The sequence below is a fragment of the Carcharodon carcharias genome, chromosome 8 (assembly GCF_017639515.1).
Source record: "Carcharodon carcharias isolate sCarCar2 chromosome 8, sCarCar2.pri, whole genome shotgun sequence".
Classification (NCBI taxonomy): domain Eukaryota; kingdom Metazoa; phylum Chordata; class Chondrichthyes; order Lamniformes; family Lamnidae; genus Carcharodon; species Carcharodon carcharias.
The window spans coordinates 34,218,115-34,236,614 of NC_054474.1; the positions used below are offsets into that span (position 1 = coordinate 34,218,115).

Below are 18,500 nucleotides of genomic sequence, written 5' to 3' on the forward strand. Positions count from 1 at the left end.
ATAAGGGTACAAAAGCAAAGAGGTTATGGCAAATATTTATAAAGCACTGGTTCTGCCTCAACCAGAGTATTATGATCAATTCTGGACACCAAACTTAAAGGATGTGAAGGCATTAGAGAGAGTGCAGAAAAGATTTACAAGAATAGTTCCAGGGATGAGGGATTTCAGTTACCTGGATAGATTGGATAAGCAGGGGCTGTTACCCTTAGAGAAGGAAAGTTGGAGAGGAGATTTGGTACAGGTATTCAAAATCATGAGGAGTCTACACAGAGTAGTCTGGTAGAAACTATTCCCATTGGTGTAAGGGTCAAGAATCAATTTAAGGTGAATGTCACCTTCAGTTCTTTTGCCACAGCAAGTGGTTACAGTATGCAATACGCTGCCTGGGAGTCTGCTGGAGGCAGATTCCATCATGGCTTTCAAAAGAAAATTGGATAATTATCCAAATAGAAAAGAATTCCAGGGCTAGGGTAAAAGGGTGGGCAAGTGGCACTAACCTCAGTCAGCAGAGTGCTGATTCAGGCATGGCAGGCTGAATTGAATGGCCTCCTTCTGTGCTGAAACCATTCTATGATTCTATAAAACCCAAAACCAGTTACTGCACTGCTGATGTTTTCAGAGGGTAGAGTGGGAAAGTGGAGTTGAGGTCAAAGAATAGCCATTACCTTATTAAATGACAGAGAAGGCTCAAGGGACCATATAGCATATCCTTGCTGTTATTTCTTACATTCTTATGTTCTATCAATGCTGTATGCCCAGTTCACATAGGCATCCTTTGGAAATGGCATCTAGTAAATTCAAATATCAGAATTGGTATGCAGGAGAGCCAACCCTGTTCCCACTTGTGTGGCACGACTGTTACTTGCCGCTTATTAGCCCAGGCCTTATTGTTCTCCAGGTCTTGCTGCATATAGGTACCCACTGGTTCAGTATCTGAGGAGTTGTGAATGGTGCTGAACATTGTGCAATCATCAGTGGACATCCATACTTTTGGCCTTATGATGGAGGGAAGGTCATTGATGCAGCAGCTGAAGATGATTGGGCCTAGGACACTACCTGAGGAACTCCTGTAGTGATGTCCTGGGACTATGATTGACCTCCAAGAGCCACAGCCATCATCCTTTGTGCTAGGTATAACTCCAACCAGTGGAGAGATTTCCCTCTGTGTCCCATTGACTCCAGTTTTCCTAGGGCTCCTTGATGCTGCACTCAGTCAAATGTTGCCTTGATGTCAAGGGCAATCACTCTTATCTTACCTCTTGAGTTCAGCTGTTTTGTCCATGTTTGGACTAATGCTGTACTGAGGTCTGAAGCTGAGTGGCCCTGGTGGAACCCAAACTGAGCATCAATGAAAAGGTGATTGTTGAGTAAGTGCCGCTTGATTGCATTGTCGACAAGCCCTTCCACCACTTTACTGATGATCAAGAGCAGACTGATGGTGCGGTAATTGGCCGGGTTGGATTTGTCGTGCGTTTTGTGGACAGGGTATAGCTGGGCAATTTTCTGCATTTCTTTGTAGATGCTAGTGTTGTAGCTGTACTGGAAGAGCTTGGCTAGAAGTGCAGCCAATCTTCAGTACTATTGCCTTATGTTGTCAGGGCCCATAGCCCTTGCTGTATCCAGTGCCTTCAGCAGTTTCTTGATGTCACATGGAGTGAATCAAATTGGCTGAAGACTGGCATCTGTGATGCTGGGGATGGGTGGGGGTGGGTGGTAACCAGCAGGAGGTTTCTTTGCCCATGTTTGACCTGATGCCATGAGACTTCATGGAGCCCAGAGCCAATGTTGAGAACTCCCAGGGCAACTCCTTCCCAACTGCATAACACTGTGCCGTCACCTTTGGTGATAGTAGAGATGACGATAGTAGTGTCTGGGACATTGTCCATAAGGTATGATTCAGTGAATATGACTATGTCAGGCTGTTGCTTGACTAATCTTTGAGACAGCTGTCCCAGTTTTATCACAAGCCCCAGATGTTCGTAAGGAGGACTTTGCAGGGTCGCCAGGGCTGTGTTTACCGTGGTTTCCGTTGCCTAGGTCAATGCTAGGTGGTCCCTCCTTTTCATGCCTTTTTGTAAGCTTTGTGGTGGTTCAGTGCAACTGAGTGGCTTGCTGGCAAATGGCAGTTAAGGCCAACCACATTGCTACAGGAGGCCAGGCCATCTGAGGACAGTGGATTTCCTTTCCTCAAGGGCATTCGTGAGTCAGATGCATTTTTACGACGGTGGACAATGGTCTCATGATCACTATTACCAAGACTAGTTTTTTAATTCCAGATTTATTAACTGAATTTAAATTTCACCAGCTGTCATGGTGGGATTCGAACCATGACCTCAGAGCATTAGACTGGGCCTTTGGATTACTAGTCCGGTGACATGAACATTTATTTCATGGAACAGGCATACCCTTTAACGATGAAGAATTATTCTTATGTTACTTTGTGAATCTAAATTGTTCTACTAGTGGCTGACCCCACTTTTATCATGTAGCATAGAATATTTTCCGCAACATTTATACTTTAACCAAAATAAACTAAAAGCATGTAGTGGGTAGTTTAGTGTACGTAAATAACATGGATATTCCTTGATTATTTTAAAAAAATAAATGTTCGAGTCCAATAAAAAAGATTTTGGTACTTTCAACTAAAACATAATTTCTTTCGATTTACTTCTTTTAGGATTACACTTTGACGATGTACTTCCAACAGGCTTGGCGAGACAAACGACTATCCTATTCAGAAATACCTTTGAATCTCACGTTGGATAACAGAGTGGCTGATCAGCTTTGGGTTCCTGACACATATTTTCTAAATGATAAAAAGTCTTTTGTGCATGGTGTCACTGTAAAGAATCGAATGATACGTTTGCACCCAGATGGCACGGTTTTATATGGTCTCAGGTTAGTACCTGTTTTTCCATTTTATAAAGCCAAGTAGCATTGAAATCTTATTTTATTTTTCAAATTTAGTTCTAGTCCTAAATGGTCTTCTGCATAAACATCTGGCATCTGTAAATATGGAATTTTCATGGCATGTGATGAGAACTACAGTGAGGATATTAGACTTTATGACAATTAACAGGTAATGAGTGAAGCCTGCATCATCTATACTTGAGTTGGAATTTACTTCTGCATTCCAACATATCCTAAATCTTCAGAAGTGGACACATTATTTAAAACTGTTTTAGAACTTCACGCTGGCGAATATTTTTCATGGAGCTCTTTGTAAAATAACATCAGTGTATTCAAGTAATTTCTAGCTCTGATCAATTCAAATCCTAAGGGGATGTGTTGCTCCTGAACAGTAATATTTCATCCAGGAACCTGAGGCCAGAATTTACATTAGTCTGATGTGATATAAATCTTTTTTTATGGAATAAGGGGGTCAGCCAACATTTACTGCCCATCCTGAATTATCCTTGATAAGGTCATGGTGAGTCAATGTTTTGAACTGCTGCCCTCCATCTGGTGCAAGTATACTCACAGTACTGTTAGAAAGTGAGTTTTGATCCTACAACAGTGAAAGAACAGTGATATACTTCTAAGAGGGGATGGTATGTGGCTTGGAGATGAACTTGCAGGTATCGGTGTTCCCATGAGTCTGCTTCCCTGCCTTTCTAGGTGGTAGAGGTCACGGGTTTGAAAGGTATTGTCAAAGGAGGCTTGGTGAGTTGCTGCTGAGCGTTTTTTATTTGATACACACTTGTTATGGCAGGCAGATGGTAAGTGTCAAGCTGCCCAAATCCCAGTGGGAAACTTGAAGCAGCTTCCACAACTATTTTCAATTTGTACTTACTTCGCGATGTGGGCTTTGAATTCAGTAAAAGAAGGCCACCAGGTTGTATAGATTTCTTACAAACCTAAATTAAATCTTTATTAATAGAAGGAATTATTTTGAGCATATACATGGACCTACAAATTACTACCAAGGTTACTTCTAAGTCCCCTAATTAATCTAAATCCCAGTTACACCTCTGTTAAAGCAGCAGTGAGACATATAGATTTTAAAAGACCCAGGCAAAGTAACACACAATACCCTGAACAGTCAAATTCAAAGTGAGTTTTTTTCAGCTTCAGTTGCTTGTAGACAGCAGCTTGTGCCTTAGATGCTGGAGGCTTTTCATACTTGTGTTAGATCTTAGAATTGCTGCCCTTACACACAGCCTTCTCTCCTTTATACATATTTTCCCCTTTGAATGCAAATTCCAATTGTTTCACTATGTCTTTTGACTTTGACCTCTCTAATAATAAAATCTATCATAGTACTAATTTTACCAGTAATCTTTGGGAAAATAATCACACTGTTTCTTTACTTCTCCTGGCTAAGTGTAACATTTCACTCCCTCTTTTGAATTCAAGCTAGTCTGGTTTATTTAAAAATGTAAATGTTGTCTTTACACCTTACATTCTAAAACTTCCCCCGTGTTTACCTACTTAACATTTCAAACCTAGCTTATCTTCAGATGCATCAAAGCCTTCAGACCAGCTGCCTTTAGTTCAATTAAGTCCCACACATACAGACCCCACTATTACTCTACAATAAATACCAATAGCATTATGAAAATTATTATATCTTCCTGACACACTGCTGCCACTCCATATCAGTGTTGGAGGGAGTGAATGTATATGTTAATGAAAGGTGTGCTGGTCAAGCAGATTGCTTTGTTCTGGATTGTGATGAGTTCGTGAATATTTTTGGAGCTGCGCTCATCCAGGCAAGTGGAGTGTATTCCATCACACTCCTGACTTGTACCTTGTAGATGGTGGGCAGACCTTAGGTAAACAGGAGGTGAGCTACTCCCCATAGAATTCCAGCCTCTGACTTGCTCTTTTAGCCACAGTATTTATATGGCTTGTCCAGTTCAGCTTCTGGTCAATGGTAATTCCCAGTGTTCCCAAGAATCATTGGGGGTTTCAGTTATGACAATGCCATTAAATGTCAAAGGAAGATGGTTAGATTAGCTCCTGTTGGAGATGGTCATTGCCTGGCACTTACGTGATCCTAAGAAATAGAAACAGGAATAGGCCATTTGGTCCATTGAGTCTGTTCCGCCAGTCAATAAGATCATAGCCAATCTCACTGTGGCTTTTAACTCTACTTTCCTGTCTGGCCTCACAACCCTTGATTCCCTTATAGATCAAAAATCTGTCTAACTCAGCCTTAAATATATTCAATGACCCAGCCCTTACGGCTCTCTGAGGAAGAGAATTCCAAAGACAAATGACCAAGAGAAAATTCCTCTTCGTCTCCATCTTAAATTGCAGACCCCTTATGTTTAAACTGTGCTTCCAAGTTCTAGATTCCCACACGAGGGGAATCACCCTCTCAGCATCTGCCCTGTTAAGCCCCCTCAGAATCTTATTTCATTAAGATCACCTCTCATTCTTCTAAACCCCAATAAGTATAGGTCGAATCTGTCCTTTCAACCTTTCCTCACAAGACAACTCTTTATCCTTGAAATCAGCCTAATGAATTTCCTCTGAACTGCTTTCAATGTAAGTATCTGCCTCCTTAATTAAGGAGAAGAAAGCCAACTGCCAGTGTGATTTGAAATCATGTCTCCAGAGCATTAGCTTGGGCCTCTGGGTTACTAGTCCAGTGACAATACTACTACCCCACCACTTCCCTCACTTCAAGGGCAATTAGGGATGGGCAACAAATGCTAGCCTTGCCAGCGAACCCACATCCCATAAAAAATAAAGAAAACAATGCTAAGTGGCAAGTAACATTCATGCCACACATTCACAAATGTAACATCAAGAAAAGAGGGCCTCAGTGACATTCCCGCTACACCACTGCCTTCCCACAAGTCTATATGTCACTTCTGCTGAAAGCGTTTCAAGGGAGCTAGTCAGACTCTTTCAAATTCTAAATGAGAGTTAAAGCCATTGCTCAGAACTGCTCATAGATTGGCACAAGTTGGCATTAAATTGTCTGTTATTTACCTTGCGTAGGATACGCTGTGATAGCAAGTTCCACATTCTTTCCACTCTTTACATGAAGTGGTTTCTTCTGAATTCTCTATTGGATTTCTTGGTAACTGTTTTATATTGATGATCTCTAGATATGCTTTTTCCCACACTGGGAAGCATTCTCTCTGTAGAAGTAAGAATATATCTGTGGTGTGTGTGTATGTGTTTGTGTGTGTGAGAGAGGCTTTAAACTAAACAAGAGGGGTGAGGGATCAAGCTTGGGTAGAGGTGGCAATTTAAGGTGTAGAGTCAAGATAGGAGAGCAAAATAGTAATATGAGAAATGAGGGTCAGAGAGTGGCAGGAAGGGACAGAGAGAAAAAATCTAAGAATACATCAACAGTTGTTACAAAGATGTTACAAAGGTAACAGAAAGACAAAATTGAAGGCTTTCTATCTGAATGCACTAGCATTGATAACATAGTGAATGAATTGATGGCCCACATTGAAGTAAACAAATATTATCTGATAGCAATTACAGAGGCGTGGCTGCAGGATGATAAAGATTGGGTCCTTAATATTGAAGGGTACATGATGTTCAAGAAGAATAGGAAGCTAGGTAAAGGTGGAGGGGTAGCATTGTTAATCATAGAGGGCATTGGTGCAATAGTTAGAGATGACCTTGGTTCAGGAGATCAGGATGTAGAATCGATTTGGGTGGAGATAAGAAATAAAAGGGGAAAAAGTCATTAGTGGAAGTCGTCTAAAGGTCCCTAACAGTAGCCACAGTATAGGACAAAGTATTCAAGAGAAAATATTGTGTGCTTGTGATAAAGGGATGGCAATAATCATGAGTGATTTTAATCTACACATAAACTGGAAAAATCAGATTGGCAGTAAACAGAGGAGTTATGCTTTCAAGAGAGTTTCTTAGAGCAGCATGTTCTGGAACCAATCAGAGAGTAGGCTATATTGAACTTGGTATTGTGCAATGTGACAGGATTAATTAATGACCTCAGAGTAAAGGCACCCCTAGGTCGTAGCAACCACAATATGATTCCCAGAAAGATTTGGGATTCACAACATGAATCCCAAAAAGCTAGCATATAAGTTCAGCAGTTAATAAGTAAGGCAAATGGAAAACAAAAACAAAAACAGAATTACCTGAAAAAACTCAGCAGGTCTGGCAGCATCGGCGGAGAAGAAAAGAGTTGACGTTTCGAGTCCTCATGACCCTTCGACAGAACTTGAGTTCGAGTCCAAGAAAGAGTTGAAATATAAGCTGGTTTAAGGTGTGTGTGTGGGTGGGGCGGAGAGAGAGAGAGAGAGGTGGAGGGGGGGTGTGGTTGTAGGGACAAACAAGCAGTGATAGAAGCAGATCATCAAAAGATGTCAACAACAATGGTACAGAAGAACACATAGGTGTTAAAGTTAAAGTTGGTGATATTATCTAAACGAATGTGCTAATTAAGAATGGATGGTAGGGCACTCAAGGTATAGCTCTAGTGGGGGTGTTTTTTTTTAAATAATGGAAATAGGTGGGAAAAGGAAAATCTATATAATTTATTGGAAAAAAAAGGAAGGGGGAAACAGAAAGGGGGTGGGGATGGGGGAGGGAGCTCATGACCTAAAGTTGTTGAATTCAATATTCAGTCCGGAAGGCCGTAAAGTCCCTAGTCGGAAGATGAGGTGTTGTTCCTCCAGTCTGCGTTGGGCTTCACTGGAACAATGCAGCAAGCCAAGGACAGACATGTGGGCAAGAGAGCAGGGTGGAGTGTTAAAATGGCAAGTGACAGGGAGGTTTGGGTCATTCTTGCAGACAGACCGCAGATGTTCTGCAAAACGGTCGCCCAGTTTACGTTTGGTCTCTCCAATGTAGAGGAGACCACACTGGGAGCAACGAATGCAGTAGACTAAGTTGGGGGAAATGCAAGTGAAATGCTGCTTCACTTGAAAGGAGTGTTTGGGTCCTTGGACGGTGAGGAGAGAGGAAGTGAAGGGGCAGGTGTTGCATGTTTTGCGTAGGCATGGGGTGGTGCCATAGGAGGGGGTTGAGGAGTAGGGGATGATGGAGGAGTGGACCAGGGTATCCCGGAGGGAGCGATCCCTATGGAATGCCGATAGGGGGGGTGAAGGGAAGATGTGTTTGGTGGTGGCATCACGCTGGAGTTGGCGGAAATGGCAGAGGATGATCCTTGCAAATGGAATGTTGGCCTTTATTTCAATGGGAATGGAGTATAAAAATAGGGAAGTCTTGCTAAAACTATATAAGGCAGTAGTTAGACCGCATCTAGAATACTGTGAACAGTTTTGGTCCCCTTATCTAAGGAAAGATATACTGGCATTGGAGGCAGTCCAGAGAAGGTTACTAGGTTGATCCCCAGGATGGAGGGATTTTCTTATGAAGAAAGGTTGAGTTGGCTGGGCCTGTACTTACTGGATTTTAGAAGAATGAGATGTGACCTTATTGAAACATAAGAGATTCTTAGGGGGCTTGACAGAGTAGATATGGAGAGGTTGTTTCCCCTTGTGAGAGAGTCTAGGACCAGAGGACATAATCTCAGAGTAAGAGGGTGCCAACTTTAAACAGAGATAAGGAGGAATTTCTTCTCTGAGGGTAGTCAATCTGTGGAATTTTTTTACTGCTGAGATAGACAGATTTTTAATAAGTAAGGGAATCAAGGGTTATGGGGAAAAGGCAAGAAAGTGGAGTTGAGGATTATCAGATCAGCCATGATCTCATTGAATGGCGCAGTAGACTTCATGGGCCGAATGGCCTACTTCTGCTCCTACATCTTATGGTCTTATGACTGAATTTGAAAGGGAGAAGAGTAGATCTAAGATTAGTATCTTAAACTTAAAAACAGGCAACAATTTGAGGATGAAAGCTGAGCTAGCTGAAGTGAACTGGGAAACTAAGCTAGAGGATAGATCAATAGAGAAGCAGGGGTAGACATTTAAGGGAATATTTCAGAATAAGTACATTCCTATTATAAAGAAATATTCTAAGGGGAGGACCACCATCCGTGGTTAACTAAACAAGTTAAGGAAAGCATCAAACTTAAGGAAAAAGCATACAACTCTGCAAAGATGAGTGGCAGAACCGATGATTGGACAGAATATAAAGAATGGCGGAGAATGACTAAAAGGTTAATCAGGAGAAAGGAATTAGAGTACTAGCTAGAAATGTAAAAATGGATAGCAAGAGTTTCTACAGGTATTTAAAATGGAAAAGAGTAAGTAAAATGAGTGTTCGTCCTCTAGAGAATGACAGTGGGGAGTTAATAGTAGATAATAAGGAAATGGCGGAAGAAATGAACAAATATTTTGCTTCTGTGTTCACTATAGAGGATAGAAAAAACATTCCAGTACTAGCTGCAAATCAGGCGAAAGGAATTTGGTGAAACTGAAATTACTAGAGAAACGGTACTGAGTAAATTTATGGTGCTGCAGGCTGGCAAGTCTCTGGGTGCTGATGGACTTAGGGTCTTAAAAGAGGTGGCTAATGAGTAGTTGATGCGTTGGTGTTAATTTTCCAAAATTCACTAGATTCTGGAAAGGTTCCATCAGATCGCAAAGTAGGAAATATAACCCCTATTCAAGAAGGGAGGGAGACAGAAAACTGTAGGCCACTTAGCTTGATGCCTGTCATGGGGAAGTTACTAGAATCGATCATTAATAAGATTATTATGGAAATTAAAAGTGCATGGTATAGGGGGTAACATATTAGTATTGAAAGAAGATTGGCTGGCTGGTAGAAAGCTGAGAGTATGCATAAATGGATATTTTTCTGATTGGCAGGATGTGACGAGTGGAGTCCCACGGGGGTCTGTACTGGGGCCTCAGATTTTTATGATTTACATCAATGACCCAGATGAGGGGAGTAAAGACATGGTAGCTAAATTTGCAAATGACACAAAGATAGGTAGGAAAGTATGTTGTGAAGAGAACATGAGGAGGTTGCAGATGGTTATAGGTAGGTTGGGGAGTGGGCAAATGGAGTTTAATGTGGGAAAATGTGAATTTGTTCACTTTTACAGGAAGAACATAATAGCAGAGTATTACTTAATTGGAGAACGGCTGCATAATTCTGAGGTGCAGAGGGATCTAAGTGTCCTGGTACATGAGTCACAAAAAGTTAGTATGCAGGTACAGCAAGTAATTAAGAAAGCTAATGAAATGCTATCCTTTATTACAAGAGGGATTGAACATAAAAATAAGGATATTATGCTTCAGTTATACAGGGCATTGGTGAGACTGCACCTTGAATACTATGTGCAGTTTTGGTCTCCTTTAAGGAAGAATGTAAATGCATTGGAGACGGTTCAAAGGAGGTTTTCTAGAATGATACCTGGAATAAGTGGGTTGTCTTATGAGGAAAGGTTGGACAGACTGGGCTTGTTTCCACTGGAGTTTAGAAGAGTGAGGGATGATTTGATTGAAGTATACAAGATCCTGAATGGCCTTGACATGGTGGACGTCGAAAGGATGTTTCCTCTTGTGGGTGAGTCCAGAACTTATTCCAGGTATCATTCTAGTAAACCTCCTTTGAACCGTCTCCAATGCATTTACATCCTTCCTTAAAGGAGACCAAAACTGCACATAGTATTCAAGGTGCAGTCTCACCAATGCCCTGTATAACTGAAGCATAATATCCTTACTTTCATGTTCAATCCCTCTTGTAATAAAGGATAGCATTTCATTAGCACTGTTTTAAAATTGGGGGTCGCCCTTTCAGGACGAGGGGAATTTATTTTCTCTCAGGGGGCTGTGCGACTTTGGAATTCTCTGCCTCAGAAGGTAGTAGAGGCAGGATCATTGAATATTTTTAAGGCAGAGGTAGATAGATTCTTGTTAGGGAAGGGAATCAAAGGTTATCGAAAGTAGATGGGAATGTGAAAATCGAAACACAAGATCTTCAGCCATGATCTTTTGAATGGTGGACTAGGCTGGAGAGGCCAAATGGTCTACTTCTGTTCCTATTTCTTATGTACTTATGTACCCTTTCATGGTGCTATATTTTGGCTACCGAGGTGGGTGGCTCAAATTGGGAAATTTCCTGTCGAGCTGGACCAGCCTTATAAAAAGTGCCCCGCTCCATGCAATTTTATTTCTCGGGGGGGGGGGTGGTGGGGGGGCAGACCTGCCGACCCTAGAAGCACAGCGTTGGCGGTCAGTGGGGTGGGTGGGAGGGTGCCAAAGTGGGCTGGTTAGAAGACTTGGTTCTCTGAACTTTATCCCTGTTGTTTCAGTAGCTGTTAGGCCCTGTAGCTTTTACCCTTCACATCCGCTCATCCCCCACCTCTGCCATGGCTCCTCAAACCCCCCATGCTATCTCCATGCCATCTCATATTCCCCACCCAGCCTCGTGGCCCCTCATACCCCCATGCCCCCACCACACAAATGCAGTCTCACTCCTACACACTTGATCATGAAAATAATTGTCTAATTGATAAAACTCATTCAAAGCTCTTTCATAAAAACAAACTTCTATTCAAACCCTACACCAACGACAGCTAATACTTTAATTGCCTCTTTATGCTGTCAATCAAACCGTTAGCTCAGAATCCCTTCTGAGATACTTGTGGGGTTTGAAACTCAGCCAAGCATTCATAATGGAATTCTACTAGCCCTTATTGAAAGGGCTCTATTGAAACTACACAAACGGATGCTACTTTTGTTTCTAACCTGCACCAGATGATCTTTTGATCAAAGCGGATGAGTAGAGTTTTTAAAAAAAACTCCCAGTGACAGTTTTCGCCTGTTTCCTTCAATATTCAAAGAACAGGGCTTTTAAAAAAATCTTCAGTTTTGACAGATATACAGGCCTTACCTGCCTTTCAAGAGTGTTTACATCTAATCCATCAATTTTTGACTCCCATGCTGTGGGTTAAGGCTCTAGGAAGAGCCAAAATGGGGTCTGTTTGAACTCAGCACTGAGTTTAAATGGCGCTCCAGATGTTTCAGTTTCTTGCGTGTCAGAATCACGTCTACCCCACTTTCCCTTAACGGTAAAAATTGGAATTGTCGGAAATTAGGAGCAAGACTTCGGCACCTGCGTCATGCCTGCCATTTTTAAAGGTTTGCAGAGCCTTCCCAATTCCACAAAAATCCAGCCCATAGTTTTAAAGGTCTCTCTTAAGTCACCAGTGATCTTTTTTTTTGAGAGAGGACCCAGCCTGTCAATATTTTTCTGATATGTATATCCATGCATTTCTGGTATCATCCTTTTACATCTTCACTGGACCCTCTCCACTGTCTCTATGTTCTTCTTATTATGTGACAAACAGAATTGCATGCGGTACTTTAAAAATGATTTAATCAAGATTCAGTACAGGCTTAACATAACTTCCCCCCTTTTCAGTTCTATCCCTCTAGAAATAAAGCCTAATGCTTGTTTTGTTCTTTTTTTATGACCTATCTAAACCATGGCAGAACTTTCAGTGATTGGCGTATTTGTACTCTGATATTCATTTGGTCCTCTATCCCACCTTGACTTGTACCTTCCTAATAATAAGTGACCTCCTGATTCTTCCAATTAAAATGTACTACCTCACATTTATCAGTGATAAATGTCACTTGCCAATTATTTGCTCATTCTGAAATTTATTAATGTCCTCCTGTCATTTTTTGCAGTCCTTGTCTGTATTTATAATACCACCACACCCCAAATTTGGTATCATGTGCAAATTTAGAGATTGTGTTTTTTGATTTCAAAGTCCAAATCTTTGACATAAATTGTGAACAGCAATGATCCCAGCACTGCTCCTTGTGGAACACCTCTTCCCACCTTCCGCCACTCTGAATAACTACCCTTTACTCCCACTTTGCTTTCTATCTTGAAGCCAAGTAGCAATCTATTCTTCCACTTGTCCCCTGACTCCACATTCTCTGACCTTATTCATTAGTCTTTTATGGGCACCTTATCGAAGGCCATTTAAAAATCCAAATATATTACATCTACTTCTTTACCAGTGTCTTCTCTTTCCGTTACCACGCAATAAGATTGGCCAAGCAACAGTTTCCTTTTTGAAATCCATGCCGACTATTGATTATTATGTTTCTCACTTCTTGATACTCTTCCATCCTCTCCTTTAATAGGGATTCCCTTATTTTTCTTAACATTGATGTTACGCTGACTGGTCTATAATTCCGTGGACCTGTTCTGTCCCCCTTTTTAAATATAAATAGCTATCCACAAGTCCTCTGGCACTACACCTTTTTCTAATAACTTATCAAACATGAGTAGTAATGCCGCTGCTGTCTCTTCCTTAGATTCTTTAAAAATACATGGATGCAATCCATCCGGATCAGGAGCATTAACCTCTTTGAATAGTACAGGCTATGCTCAACCAGCCAGCACTTGCAAGATCGAAAACAAAACATCTACAGTTAGAAGTGATTCTGTGATTTGAGAGCACTTGCTGAACAATCCTGAGTGTGCAAATCGCTACAGCAACAATCAACTTAAGATATTCGATCGACCCCGTAACATGGCTTATTTATGTTTGCTAAGAGCAACATACGTTCATACACAGGGACACGTTCTCTGCAAACAAAAGGAATATCTTCAAGACTTTTGCCTTTTTTGAATTACCTGCGAGCCTGTGGAGCCTATAGTGCGCCATTGCTTACTCCATGACAACACCTTGGCCAATCAGAGTTGACTTGTCAACTAATCAGCAACCTTTTCTCCTGTGGTATAAATTAATGTGATCATTTGAAATTAGCATTCTTGCATTTGCCCTGATTAGTACAAGCCATAAAGATTTGGCAACATGTCTCTCTTTTCAGCAATACTTGAATTTGTGTAGTTTATTCAATACATCCCCTTTTTATATTTCAAATGCACTTATCTCATTGCTCATCTAACCATTCAATGTCAACCTGTTCTATCTTCCTGGTAAATACCAAAGCTAAATAGCTATTTAATGTTTCTACCATCTCTCTCTATTGTTACCTGTAGTATTATCCTGTCTATCCCTTAATTGCCTATTCACATCACAGCCTTCCTTTTTTATTAAAGTGCCTGTAAAGTATTTTACTATTTTCTTTTATGTTCCTGGTTAATTTAATTTCTTAGTTCCTCTTTATCTTCCTAATTGTTCTTTTATTTCTCTCCTAATCTCTTCATATTCTTTCTTTTCCTGTGCTCCTCTGCTGAATATGTACTTAATGTATGTCTCTTTCCTAACCCTGTTATTCCCTTTATTTATCCATCGAGTCCCACTAATGTTTAGTTTCTTCTTCTAACAGAATATATTTTCCCTGCACTCTGTTGAATATCATTTTAAATGTTTTCCATTGCTGTTCTCCATTATTGTTAGCCAATATAGTTGCCCATTTTCCCAAGTTCTATTTCTCAGCTCCTCAAAGTCAGCTTTTCTTCAATCTATTAACTAGGTTTTCAAATTACTTATGTCCTTCTCTATCGTATCTTAAAGCATATTATATTATGGTTACTATTAGCGTGATCTTCCCTAACTTTTACTTCTCTTATCTGCCCTGTTTCATTTCACATTACTAAATCCAAAGTGAATCTTCCTTTATTGGGCTTTTTATATGTTGGGTTTGAAAAGAGTTCTGTGCATATTGTAGGAACTCCATTCCTTTATTCTCTTTAACTGCCTCTTTTGTCCAATTCATGTCAGGGTAGTTGAGGATTGTTGAGGTGGTAGTGGAGTACAGAATCATTTTCTGAGATTGAACTCAAATCATCTTATATAGGGTCATGCAGAGGGAGCATCAAAGTAGACCTGAACACCAACAAAATGTATTTGCATAACGCTTTTAACTTAATTAAAGATCCCACAGCCCTTCAATCAGAAGGAATATTCTCTGTGTCTCTTTGAATCAGAATGGAAATACTAATACCTGAGGTAGGTAGCCACTGACATATGTTATTACCTAGGAAGGCTTGACTCTAACAGGGTGGTTGTGACAGAATGTATTCAATTCTCAGTAATAATATCACATCTTCCAGAATTCAAGAAAAATAGTTTTAAAAAACTCACTTGTAAATCAACTGAATAAGTGATTCTATTCTCTCAGTCCATGAACTCAACATACTGGCCTGTTAGTGTAAGCCAGGTTGGGACTGAGCAAATTCTTGCCTCTTCTGATCTCAGACCATGTATGGAACCACCCCTATTAAATCATCTGGAAACTATTAGACAAATCTCAGGCCTAGAGTGCCCAGGATCTGGCACAATTTTGCAATCGTCTGCTGCTCTATCTGTGGGATTATAGCAATGAAACACTTTGACTGAACTCCCATTTGAAAGTCTTGATAAGTCAATTCAGGTATATTTTACCTTGGGCTTCACGTGAACATTGCAGCAGGCCAAGGACAGACATGTGGACCTTAAATGGTGTGTTGAAATGGCAAGTAATAGGAAGGTCTGGGTCATGCTTGCAAACTGAGCGAAGGTGTGCTGCAAAGCGGTCCCCAATCTGCGTTTAGTCTCCCCAATATAGTGGAGACCACATTGGGAGCAGCAGATGCAGTAGACCAAATTGAAGGAGGTGCAAGTGAAGCACTGCTTCACCTGAAAGGAGTGTTTGGGGCCTTGGATGGTGAACTTTGTCAATCTCTCATTAGCTGTCACCTATCCCTGACCTCTATCCCGTTCTACCTGCTCCACCCCCTCCTAACAGTATAAAATCCATCATATTTCTACTTTGCTTTAGCTGTGAAAGAGTCACACTGACTCGAAACATTAACTCTGTTTCTCTCCACAGATGCTGCCAGACCTGCTGAGTTGTTCCAGCTTTTTCTGTTTTTATTTCAGATTCCCAACATCCACAGCATTTTGCTTTTATATCAGGTTCATTTTAGTTTGTTACAAACAACCACTGATTAATTATGGAATAAAATATAAAAAAAAAGTGAAATTTTCTTTTAAGCCAAGATTGCCACTGGAATTGGGTCAGGACCAAATTTCGTACCACCTGTCCGACCCTGCTGTGAAGTAGAACTACTTTCCTGTGTTCATTTAAAGTAAGTATACAGGTCACAAGTTACCTATGTTTACTCTGCTCTTCAGCAGGAGTTTGCTGTTGTTGTGGAGGAAAAATTGGCATGCTGGAACATAGGTAGGGGTGTGAAATAGGCCATAATGGATCATCTACCCGTTATACATCACTCAAGTTTCCTTTCCTTTGAAAGAAAATTGGGCAGGAGCTACAATAATAGATAATTGATCCAATATCACTCATTTTACACCCTGCTGAAATTGTAAGTTCCCATGGTATTAACAATGGGACAATTGCAGCAGTGGATTAAATGGTCAGTGACAAATTTAAAGTGGGCAGAAGCCCCATAAAGTGTCAGAGTCAAAAGGTTTCACTGAAACTGAACAAGCATACTTCAAAGGAATAAGCAATTTGAGAGATTGGGAGAGGGAATGAGGTTAGTTGAAAATGGAAGACCATTACTACCTCACTTTCCTCAATGAAAATGGATGAATTCTGGAGGAAAATTCAGTCTATCATCTCTTATATGACCATTGTATTAGAACTAATTTTATCTTCCATGGATCAATATCTATTTAAGAATAATGCCAAACAGGCACATGTACTCAAAGAAATGAATTTAGATCCTTTAGAATGTTTTAACTTCGTTGAATAACAAATACTGAATTAATCATTTTTGAACCATCAGTAAATTTTTTAAAAACTCCTAAGTGCTAAGTTTTTTGAAGACGGTTCATGGGTTTTTCCAGTGCTGTGGTAGTCTTGACTTGCACCTTAACATGTTCAGTTATAAATTGCATTCTTTCACAGTATTTACTGTAATCCTGTCAATTCATTCTTCCCCTGCCAATAAAGCTTTCTCCAAACAATATTATACAAGTGGTTATTGCTGTTCCTGAAATTACATTTATCAACTTGGGCAAAAGCGTTAGAATGGTTAAATTAGTGTCTGGTGATACACTTAATACTTAAAGAGACTAGTCATGGATACCTTCACATACTGAAGTGCTGAAGAAGAGTCATACGAACTCGAAAAGTTAAATTTGTCTTTCTCTCCACAGATGCTGTCATACCTGCTGAGTCTTTCCAGCAATTTTTGTTTTTGTTTCACATACTGTAAGTTGATTACATAACCAGAAAGCACATACTTCAGTATTGATTCAGTTATCCTCTAAACTAGCAAGGTAATTCAGACAGACAATACTTATGAGAAGTTTGTGAAACAAAAGCAAAAGTAACAACTACTAAAACAAAAGTAAGAATACTTAGGATGCTGAAAATCTGAAATAAAAAAATAAAATGCTGAAAATACTCAGCAGGTCTGGCAGCATCTGTGGAAAGAAAGGTCCTTGACCTGAAATGTTAACTCTGTTTCTCCCTCTAAGGATGCTGCCAGACCTGCTTAATTATTTTCCAGCATTTTCTGCTTTTATTTCAAAAGTGACAACTGCTATGTTTCATGCTATGAGCAGACCTCAATTGCTTAGATTAAGAGACTCTTACCCTGGAGTATAATTAAGACAGTTGTAATAGCTTTGTATGCCCCCATTGAATTTCCACTCCCACAGCAATTTACTATATCATATCGTGCCAAAGATAATGCTGGAAAAATTTTATTCATATTATTAAAGCTACAACTATCTGACTTAAATAATAGAAGGATCCGTACAATGTCCAGACATATTGGCTGGAATTTTACCAGGCAGTTTGAGGCAGGATTGGTATCACATGGGCTGGCAAAATCACAGAAATGGACATCAGGCCAGTAACCCACTGTCTTTCCACCTCCCTTTGGTTTTTCCAGAGACAGGTTGACAGTGCGGTCCCGAACCCTGTGTGTACAAACTAAGCATATTAAGACAATCAAAACACCAATAAAGAGCCAATTTATGGGTGCAATTGCTTTCCCAACATGTTATGAACCCTGTAGAGACCAATAATGCTTAAAAATAAATTTGAACTTCCAATTAATAGCTAAAAAGGATGACACGACAAGATTTCGCATTTTAAGATTTTTACTGTAGCAAATGCCCAAACACTATTAACCAAGCACTATTTTTGTAGGCAACTTCTACTTTAAACTACAGAAAGGAACATTCCTCTTTTATGTTTATCACACACCACACTCTCCACAGAATTAGTCTTTATAGCAAACAGTCTACAATCACTTACAGCTTCCAGTGGGTTCACATTGTCCCATTTCTCCGAGTAGTAACTTTAGGTGACCATCTCCAGATGCTTCCCTCAGTTTTGAAGAGTTTTCCAAATCCACAACTAAAATTGAGTCCACTCTGAAATTTTTCCTTTCCTCCAGCCGTGTGAGGACGAATTTCCTGGGTCTTTTAGATGACAGCAGAATGTGTCTCTTTGACTAGAGACTGTCTCCCTCCCTTTATTTTCACCTCTCTGTTTTCTCTTCTGCCCAAAAGCTTGGAACTGGCAAGTCTATTTATTGTAGGTACAGCTGTCCTTGCCTTTTGTTCCCTAGGCAGAATTTTATGGTTTTCCCTGTGGCGGTTTTGCAGGCGGGGGGAGGGCACCCGTAAAGCTTCTTGGGTGGCCTTCACATTGCCCTCCCGCAAGTCCCTGACCTGTCTGCAATTTTATAGCAGCGGG

The 18,500-nt window shown here is 40.4% G+C and overlaps 1 protein-coding gene across 4 annotated transcripts in view; it reads left to right on the forward strand.

Annotated features, from left to right (window-relative positions):
* gabrb2a (gamma-aminobutyric acid type A receptor subunit beta2a) overlaps positions 1-18,500 on the forward strand; it is a 395,193-nt gene that overhangs the window by 238,164 nt on the left and 138,529 nt on the right. For 3 of the 4 annotated variants that reach the window (XM_041193701.1, XM_041193702.1, XM_041193703.1), the window contains exon 4: positions 2,678-2,898. In XM_041193701.1, the coding sequence (XP_041049635.1) occupies positions 2,678-2,898 (221 nt within the window). Of the gene's footprint in view, positions 1-13; positions 23-2,677; positions 2,899-18,500 lie in introns of those variants that run through there. The other variant, XM_041193704.1, reaches the window with a different exon arrangement.